Source organism: Rutidosis leptorrhynchoides, chromosome 4 (assembly GCF_046630445.1).
Source record: "Rutidosis leptorrhynchoides isolate AG116_Rl617_1_P2 chromosome 4, CSIRO_AGI_Rlap_v1, whole genome shotgun sequence".
NCBI classification, from domain to species: domain Eukaryota; kingdom Viridiplantae; phylum Streptophyta; class Magnoliopsida; order Asterales; family Asteraceae; genus Rutidosis; species Rutidosis leptorrhynchoides.
The window spans coordinates 350110162-350120620 of record NC_092336.1 but is presented as its reverse complement, the minus strand read 5'-3'; the positions used below and the strand labels follow the sequence as shown (position 1 = coordinate 350120620).

General features: G+C 32.5%; 2 protein-coding genes across 3 annotated transcripts; one reads left to right on the top strand and one right to left on the bottom strand.

The window, feature by feature from the left end:
- Window positions 1-3936: 3936 nt before the first annotated feature.
- Window positions 3937-5663, top strand: LOC139843752 (upstream activation factor subunit UAF30-like). Its single transcript, XM_071833899.1, has 2 exons — window positions 3937-4305; window positions 5240-5663. Exons 1-2 carry the CDS (start codon window positions 4006-4008, stop codon window positions 5363-5365), a joined length of 426 nt encoding a protein of 141 aa, XP_071690000.1. The 5' UTR covers window positions 3937-4005; the 3' UTR covers window positions 5366-5663.
- Window positions 5664-5923: 260 nt separating this feature from the next.
- LOC139844231 (uncharacterized) lies at window positions 5924-9116 on the bottom strand. 2 transcript variants are annotated; one of them, XM_071834454.1, is made up of 7 exons: window positions 8981-9116; window positions 7997-8169; window positions 7855-7907; window positions 7093-7174; window positions 6865-6987; window positions 6608-6773; window positions 5924-6307 (listed from the first exon to the last, which is right to left on the bottom strand). In XM_071834454.1, the coding sequence occupies exons 1-7, from the start codon at window positions 9107-9109 to the stop codon at window positions 6122-6124; spliced, it is 912 nt and encodes a 303-aa protein (XP_071690555.1). In that variant the 5' UTR covers window positions 9110-9116; the 3' UTR covers window positions 5924-6121. The 2 variants fall into 2 exon arrangements, with proteins under 2 accessions (XP_071690555.1, XP_071690554.1); XM_071834453.1 differs by having other exon boundaries at window positions 5927-6307; window positions 7093-7207.
- Window positions 9117-10459: the final 1343 nt, after the last annotated feature.

Genomic DNA, 10459 nt, shown 5'->3' with positions numbered 1-10459 from the left:
ATATGTGGTTGAGATAAGGTATAAGATATGCATGTCGTTGGATAGGTAGCAAAAAATTAAGAACTTTTCATTTAGATATCGAATGGTTTCGATGAAGGGATTAGAAGCTATATTCAATTAAATCTTTGTATTATTATTAAAAATGATTATTACTATCGTCGTTCTAGTTTTATCTTATTATTATTATTATTATTATTATTATTATTATTATTATTATTATTATTATTATTATTATTATTATTATTATTATTATTATTATTATCATCATCTTTATCAATAAAAGGGATTTATCATTAAAAATTGTTATTTTTATTATTACTATCGTTATTATCGTTAAAGTTATAATTGGTATAATTATTATTATTATCTAATTATTATTATTATTATTAGTATTATTATTATTATTATCATTATTAATATGTATATCATTATTTAAAAATGGTTATTGTTATTGTTATTATTATTATTATATTATCATTAAAATAATTATTAGTATTATCGTTAATAATGTCATAGTCATTATTAGTATTATTGTAATTAAAACTAATATTAGTAACACTTAATTTTTATGATTACTATTATGATCATTAAAATGAACGCGCTATAAAAGATAATTAAAAGTTATTAAACAAATCAATTAGGAAATAAGAAGTATGAGTATCATGATGAAATTAAAATATTGTAAGATATTGATTTAGACAAAATTATCGTTGTTATTATTTTATCATTACTATTATTAAAAGTATCGTTAGTATTAAAACTATCATTTTAACAAAAATTATCATTTTAAATGAAATGTTATAGTTATTACAAAATATCATTATTATTATCATTTTAAATAAAATTATTATTTTAAAGTTGATATTAAAAAGTATCGTAAATATTAAAGTTATCATAATTAGAATTATCATATTATCAAAATACAATTTTTCGTAAATATAAATATTGTTATTATTATTAGTAGAAAAATAATAATTATTATTACAAAATAAAATAACTTTTACTTACCATTATTATTATCGATATTATTTTATTCAAATAAATATGTAATGCAAAGATATTGTACTACGTGAAACATAATTACATTAATATTACCTATCATATTATTTTCATGATATTAAATGAACTTTATAAATTTTATTACTTAAAATATATAAAAAGTATATTTTTATTATATAAATTTTTTATGTTATTTACTCTATTGAAATCTTTTAAAAATACCTAAAAATATAAAACGACGATATTTAAACTATATAATAATCATGTATGAATTTTGGAAATCATTTTGAGTCAAATTGAATTTTGTTGACTTTTGCATATTAGTCTCGAGCATTAGGATTGTGATACACTGTGACCTAAACTAAATTGTTAGACAAATTTTGACCAACATATATATATATATGTATATGTATATATATATATATATATATATATATATATATATATATATATATATATATAATTAATTTAGGTTCGTGAATCTGAGGTCAACCTTGCACTTGTTCAATGACGTTATATGTATTTTTACTACGAAATACAGTATGGTGAGTTTCATTTGCCTTTTTACCCTTTATATTTTTGGGCTGAGAATACATGCGCAATTTTTTATAAATGTTTTACGAAATAGACACAAGTAATTGAAACTACATTATATGGGTGAATGATCGAAGCCGAATATGCCCCTTTTGCTTGGTAACCTAAGAATTAGTAAACTGATCTACTAATTGACGCGAATCCTAAAGATAGATCTATTGGGCCTAACGAACCCCATCCAAAGTATCAGATGCTTTAGTACTTCGAATTCGTTTTTATCATGTCCGAAGGATTTTTTGAAATGATAGGGGATATTCTTATATGCATCTTGTTAATGTCTGTTACCAGGTGTTCACCATATGAATGATTTTTGTCTCTATGCATGGGACGTATATCTATGAGAACTGGAAATGAAATTCTTGTGTTCTATTAAAATGATGAAAATGAATGATTATGATAAACTAATGAACTCACCAACCTTTTGGTTGACACTTTAAAGCATGTTTATTTTCAGGATTGAAAGAAATCTTCCGCTGTGCGTTTGCTCATTTTTGGAGACTTTCATGGCATATTTCGAAAAATGTTGCATTCGAGTCATTGAGTTCATCAAAGATTATTATTAAGTCAATTTATAGTTGGATAGTGGATATTATGAAATGGTATGCATACCTGTCAATTTTTAATGTAAAAAAAGTTTGTCTTTTAAAAACGAATGCAATGTTTGTAAAATGTATCATATAGAGGTCAAATATCTCGCGATGTAATCAACTATTGTGAATCGTTTATAATGTATATGAACAGGTCCTTTCAATTTCTAATTAGATTAAGTGTTTGGGTGTTGGTTTCAATTAGATAAAGTGTTTAGGTGTTGGAAAATGGCTGACTGCATAGGAGTATATTATAATTATAATTATTTTAGATGAAAACTTAAAATTTTCATTTTTAATAATTTAAGATTTTAATTTTAAATTGTATTTAGCAGACATAAAAACAAACAGTCTTCAGTGTTTAGCTTACAGATCTTCAGGCCACATCTTCTCTACAGACGTGGTTCGCAGATCTTCAGACAAAAACATCTTAAAAAACAAACAGCACCTAAGTTATTTGAATTATTTATGAGCTTATGAAAATAAAATTACATCATTACCCTTTAAATCATTATACATCATTTATTTTTTATTTTTATATGTCATTTTACATACATAAGCTCCACATAGATTACCTAACAGTTATAAGACATAAGCACTCAAGTAACTATCGTTAGGAACAGTCATCTAGACACATGATTAGAACACAATTACATCAAATGATCTAATATACAAAAGTAATAGGCATATACAGTGGCGGTACCAGGTTTTTTTTCACTGGGGGCAAAAAAAAAAAATTAAAACCGTAGCAATTTTTTGGGCAAAATATGGAGGTTTTGGGGCAAAATATGAAGGTTTTGGAGCAAAAAATGAAGATTTTAAGCAAATTTTGGAGGTTTTTTTGGCAAAATTTAAAGGTTTTGGGGTAAGATTTGGAGATTTTTAGGCAAAATCTGAAGATTTTGGGGCAAAATATGTAGGTTTTGGGGTTAAAAAAAAAATCTTCCTGGGTCAAAGTTGAAAAATTCAAAAAGTTTTACACTGAAAATTGCAAATTCACTGGGGCGGCTACCCCCGCTTGCCCCTAAATATAATCGCCCCTAGGCATATATATTTACATATTCCGCATGCAATATCACATAATATCCTAAAGCTGGGTTGTAGTCTGGTATTTCTAACACATCCTGTGACTCAGAAAAACACTCTAACGTAAGTCCTAGTTCAAAGGACCAACCTTAATGGAGCTTGACTTGGTGAACAAGTCGTTCTAGTAGGTTGAAGCATGGAGCAAGTAATTGATGTTTATGGAATGTATTTTGCTTGAAGGATAAGTTTGCTTATGGAATAAGTAAACTATATTAGGAAACCTAAAGGTTTTAGGTTTAATGCTTCTTTATAAATTGTAACATCTAGCCTCATTAAATGAATGCACGAAAGTGTAGTGAAAATTCTCTGATTTGCGCCCGTGGACTAAACTCTTCTCCATGTTTGAAGTTGAGATATAACCACGTTAAATCCTCGTGTCGTTTATCTTTATAATATTGTTTATGCTGGTTATTATTTATTTGTTATTTGTGATTGTTGTGAATGATGATACCACAATAACATATCCTTGTTACGGTCCACTACCAAATTCCCTAACACCAATTTCATCTAAACACCCTATTAGTGTAATTAGTGTAACTAAGATTAAGCTAAAAACGATATGATCTATGTAGTTAAAATTAATACACTATATCTACAATTTCGTGAAAACTACAAGGACCGTTTTTATAAATTACACTTTTTTTTTACACATTTTTATGTGAGGAAGAAATAGTAATAGTTTCCTCCTCCATTTCATCCGTCACTCTACTGCGCTATCTCCGTCACTAAACAAACAAACATGGCCTCTGTTGGTGCTAGGGTTTTCAAAGCCGGAAGAACTTTATTCGCTGCCGCAAAATCCGCCACTCCCAAATCCACCCTCACCACTGCTACTGCTGCTGCCGCAAACAAGACAAAAAGTAGCACCGGCAAGAAATCACCGGTGAAAAAGGAAGGTTCAACCGAAAAAAAACCTGCCGGAATTTTAAAACCGATTCCGATTTCACCGGCACTTTCTGACTTTCTCGGTGTACCTGAATCTGCTCGAACTGACGCCGTTAAAAAGATTTGGGAATACATCAAGCTCCATCAGCTTCAGGCCAGTTCTTTTTATTACTATATTTTTTCGATCTTTTTATTCGTTTTCCATTTTTAGTAATGATATATGATATATTGTTAAAAACCCTAGTTTTTGTAAATTAGGTTATGAAGAGGCGTTTACTTATTGTTGTTTAATGACCTAGCTTGTTTATTGTTAAGTAAAGATTATATACTTTTAGAATCTGTACTTATGAGTTATGTATTTGTAATGCATTTTCGGACTCGATTAGTCTTTTGAAAGCCATGGGAACCAAAATTTTTAGTTTAGGTTATGTTAATAATGCAGACTAAATTACTCATCTTAGAGCAGGCTTTGAGGTTATGTGAAGAACTAGAAATGTAGTTGTAAACAAAAAACAAAACGCCTCAACTACTGATTTAATCAATTTTAGATGTTTAAGTAAAACAATAGATTTGGTTTTGAGCACACAGTAATCGGCTGCTTTAAGGGCATTATATTAAGTCAATATGATACGTGATTCTTTGCATTACGCTATCATGATTTTCTGTATTACTTATATTCATGAATAAACTTAGTGAGGTACATTTGGAGTGAAATAGTTGAATTGATTCAAACTGCAAGATGCATCCATTCTTGTAGATTATATTATGTTGTTGATATCTTGTATGGTGTTTGTAAATTTTGGAATATTAAAATACTACGTTACTGTATCCTTATAAAATACATAATAATATACGACAAAAATCATTTTAACTGCTCAGTATAGTCGTTCCTGCTCTCTCTAAAGTGGACTCTTTATAGTTGTTAATCGTTAACATTTAACAACACGAATGGTCTGACTTTGGACAAGTTAATAACATGACTAAGAAACATAATCTTGCTATTAGTTAATTTATGCATAGTTGTGTTACATTCAAATGCTTTTGCCCAATATTTTTTTCATTCTGAAATTTGGAATTTATGCTTGCAGAATCCAACAAACAAGAAAGAGATAATCTGTGATGACAAGCTGAAGACTATATTTGATGGTAAAGACAAAGTCGGGTTTTTGGAGATTGCCAAGTTGATAAGTCCTCATTTCGTGAAAGCAGCCTGATTGGCGATTCAAAATTTCGATTTCTCTTGATGTGTACTGACATGTAGGCTACTTGTTGATATATTTTTATTTTAATCTAGGAGTGCACTTTTTGAGCTGGATGGTGCGTATTAAAAAAGTTGTAAGAAGCAGAAACATGCTTCCCGCCCTTATTTTGGTATGCGTTGTGATGCTATAGGGTGCGTAAAACACTTGTTTTGATCGATGTCTTTTACTGCTTACAGTATCTGTAGTAATTGATGCTATGATAATAGTACATTTTCAGATGGTGAATGTTGTGTTTCACATTTTTCACTTTAATGTTATTATCTGTGCTAAATGATAAGCCATATCCATGTGCCATTTCCATCTTTAATTGTAGAGCTAAAATTTGTATGTCTATTGAACAAACAACCTATGCCTGGCTCAGCTCAAACTTGTCAACCTTCTGGTTAACGGTGATCAGTTTGGTTTCTTTAACACCGTTAAAACCCAAACTACTATGAATTAACAGACTCACTGTAATTTACTGGATGCAATGCAAATTCTTATGTGAATTTGCCATCAGTATTTGAGATAGATGAAGAAAATTTTAGGCCTTTTGAGCTGTTAATACACATTGGAATTTGACAGTTTATAAAGAATGTCAGCTACTATTCAAAACCTGAGCAAAATTTACTGGATGTAAAATTTATAGTACCAGTGAAACATTCCAGATTTACAATTGTCAGGTTTCAATTTAAAAATCTGTACACTATATAGATGATATATACAGAACTAGTTGAGGAGGTGGTGTACCCATTGGTCAACGACAGCTGGTGAACCGTACCATGGTCTTGATTCATCGTCTGAACCAACAGGCGAGTGGTACACCCCATCGAAACTAAGGTTTAAAGCACCCTCGAGATGAGCAGATACCTCTGGAACAACTCCATCTCCCCATACGTCTGCCTGTCCACACACCTGTGTATTCGAGACTCATTTGTAAGTCTAAACAACAGAAATGTGACTTCTCACTTATATTAAACTCTTAACGCTTTGAACCATTTCTGAATTGGTGGGCCCATACACAGAATATACTCATATCTAACATTATATACTTCTGGTTCAACGTCACCTGACCTGTTTTAGCCCATAATAAAAAGTTACCTGTTTTGGCCCGTTAACCAAATCATCCAACCCGCCCATCTTGCAACCTTTAGTCTACTGTAATGCAGGTGTTTGCTCTTTGAAATCCAATGACAAAAGGAAATGAAGGATTACCTGTTTGTACCCTTGACCAACAAAACGAGTGCGAAATGTAGCACCATTTGACGTTATAGTGCTTGTATCACTGGCAATAATGGCATCAGAAACAGATTGCTCGGTGGCAACTGGAATAGTTACGGAAGGATCCGAATTACCAAAGAATTTACTTCCCTGAATATACCTGCATGTTACGCAAATATATCATTCTATCGTTTGCAGTTTCAGTTTCAGTTTCTGAGTGATAAAGAAATTTCGTTAACATTATAGTGTACCTGCCTGCGATACATACATATCTCAGTTCTGGAGTATAAACAGCTTTTCTGCAATTTTCCTCTACATAATACAAAAGACCTCTTGTTTGATCAACAACGCCCGGTACCCCTTTTGGTGGTGGCCTAAAGTTGACATTTATTTAAGCATCATGTATATTATTTATTAGTCTCATATGAATTTTTTTTATTTATTTATTTATTTATTTTTTTTTATTTTAGGATACATACTGAAGAGGAGATCCGAGTGTGAGAAGCAACGAAATATTTGCTTGATTGAACTCTTCCATGTACACCCGAGCCAGCCACCCTCCTGCAGAATGTCCAATAATCGATAACGAACCACCTACAATAAGCACCATGTACATCTGGTTTATCTCCTTGTATACTTAAAAATGTTTTTTTTTTTTTTTAAATAAACGGGTAAATGTATCAGTAGTGACGACTCTAGGATCAAAACACAAAGGGGTGCCGATTTTTTTTTTTTTCAAAACTGATTTTATTTAAAGGGTTTTTTACTGGTTGTTTATCTTAAAAAAATCCCTATAAATCTTGAATATGTATGGGGTCCTAGAGTTAAATTCAGTGGTGCCCTATACAAATTGAAGAGTAGTGTGTACTGAAAAAGATTAATTAATGACGTCAAAGGACCCCACTCCCTCTCACTTAGATTCGCCTTAGAAATGGATGAGCTTTTCATCTCAGGCTACCCGGAGAGGAAGAGTATTTTTTACGTACACGGCCTAATTGGGTTATTGTGTAACCATTTCCGACCCTGGCCCTAGCCACCGCAGGTTTTAGACTTGAAGATATCAAGACCCAACCACTAGGATATATTGAGATGGTTTCAAGTTTTCTTAAATCAGTTATTTTTATTAATCATTGTGATTTGGGGATTTTTGCAAATAATGATTATTGGTTCAGAAAGTCTATTTCATCCTTCAAAACCTTTTCCGAAAACTGATGAACATCTGGAAAAACGAGATTATGAACCTTGAGATTGTTTCAAAGCTTCTTTGATAGCCTCATCGACCCGATTTAAATACCTGCCCACAGTACAACAAGCTTTAATGAAATAAACTCATGAAGGAACTCAACCAAAAATGCACAGAAACCAAGTATATAAACAAAGTACCAATCAAGAACAGGACGAGGTTGAAGTGTGCCTCGCCAGTAGTTAGGGTCAACCAAACCAGCTGCATTCCTCAGCCAATCGATTCTCGAAACGTTGGCCACCACAGTTGAAATTCCGTATCCTTGTAAAGTCAAAGCCAATTTCTCATAGTCACCTGTATTGTTCCCTAAGCCCTGTCAACACTCAAGATAAGCTATTTCAAAATGAATATTTGAAAATAAAATTCTCTGATATCATTTAAGCACTTGTAAGTAGCTGAAGTTTTTGGATTAGCAAATGTAAATCAACAGCTTGATACATGCTAATAGAAACTACTTATTATTTACATAATCGGTTTCTCAAACGCCTTCAACTGCTTATTTTTACTCCGTACTATATTGATAATGCAATGCCAACACAACACCACCAGGTTAACTAGTTGACCATTAATATCGCCGCGTATTAAGAAGATACATTACTATGATTTCACATATACCCTAGTTATCTATTGTTAAATGATCTATATAAGTATATAACCTGTACTTCAATAAACTACATGTACGGTCATTAATTACTAGTATTCATATTCATGGAACTAAAAAGAACATTACCAGGTGGGAATTTTTTCAAATGGTGCAAAACATTAAGAATTTGAAAAAAAGAAGTAAACGGGGCAAAATGTCAGCTTTTAACATATAAATATACAAAAAGAACTTTAACACATAAATACACCAAAAAAATTTGGTCGTCGGGGAGGCCGACCCCGGATGACCCTTTATAGGTCCGTCCTGCCAAGGTGGCAAATTTCAGCAACAAAATGTACATTCTTAATTCTAACCACATACATATCTTTCATTCTTCAAAAACACAACAGATAAACTGCAACATATTCAAGATTGGGAGAGAGAGTGAGAGAGAGAGAGAGAGGGGGGAGGGAGGGAGGGAGAGAGAGAGAGAGAGAGAGAGAGAGAGAGAGAGAGAGAGAGAGAGAGAGAGAGAGATTACAGGGAGAATGACAGCTGGACGACGAGTGACAGAAGAATCGGGTTGATCAATGACGGAGGAGGTGCAGGAGAGGCGCCATGTATGTTTTGATGGCAGTGGGAGGGGTTTGAAACATGGAGCCAATGCCATTATTATCTATCTATTCCCTGTGGTTGCATTATGTGCAACAAAGCACTTGGTTATACCCAACTTTTCCATTACTTACACTACACCCCCTTAACTTTTATTTAATTTTCTATTATAATTTTATTTTTTATTTCTTCTCAAGTCATTTCAGTTATGTGAATCAAATTTAGATCCATCACCATGATGCCATGCACTTTATGTGGCAAACAGGGACCAAACAATATTTAAATATACATAACACCCTAAAAAAATCATGTCAACATAGCCTAATGATTGGGTCATGATATCCTCACTAGCAAGAATAACTCAGTTAGTCAGCGTACATCTGAGTAACAACCTCTCTAGAGAGCCTAAATAGAGAAAACCATGGAACCGAGAAAAACCTTAAAACCTTATGCAGTTATGCGTATACCTATTTGCATAACACCTGAGAAGCTTGATTATAGTGAATTAGAGAATAAAAACTCTAGCATGAATTGAAATAGATCTTAGAGAGATGATGTTTACATCTTCAATTTTGTACTATTAAACTACTAACCTTTTATCTCGTCAACACCCACTGTTCTGTGTTCGATTATTTTCATTATCACAAAGTATGGGTATATATACCCCAAATACAGACGTAAGGGAAATCCCATTCTAACTAACCACTAATCATATTAAATATAGAAGATATGATAAGATTTCCTATTCTAACTAACCACTAATCATATTAAATATAGAAGATATGATAAGATTTACAATATGTCTAAAGTGATATCTAATATAGCCCCTCAGTTTGAGCGGGAGGGCGGACGGACGTTCAAACTGTCTCGGAAATCTTCAAATAGTATGCGTGGTAGACCTTTTGTAAAAATATCAGCTATCTGAAATCGCGTAGGTATGTGAAGTACACGGACTTGACCTCGAGCCACTTTTTCCCGCACAAAATGAATATCCATTTCGATGTGTTTCGTGCGTTGGTGCTGTACAGGATTCCCGGACAAATAAATTGCACTTACATTATCGCAAAAAACTATTGTGGCTTTTGATACAGGACAGTGAAGTTCAAGTAATATATTTCGAAGCCAGCTTGACTCGGAAACCGCATTTGCCACACCTCCTTACTCGGCCTCCGCACTTGATCTTGAAACAGTGGGTTGACGTTTGGCGGACCAGGAAACCAAATTGTTTCCAAAGAAAACACAATATCCGGAAGTTGAGCGGCGTGTATCCGGGCATTCACCCCAGTCTGCATCGGTATAGGCAACAAAAGAGTTAAGAGAACTACGAGTAAGCTGCAAACCATGCAACAAAGTGCCTCGTATATATCTTAAAATGCGACGTAGGGCTTGCATGTGACTGTCCTTCGGG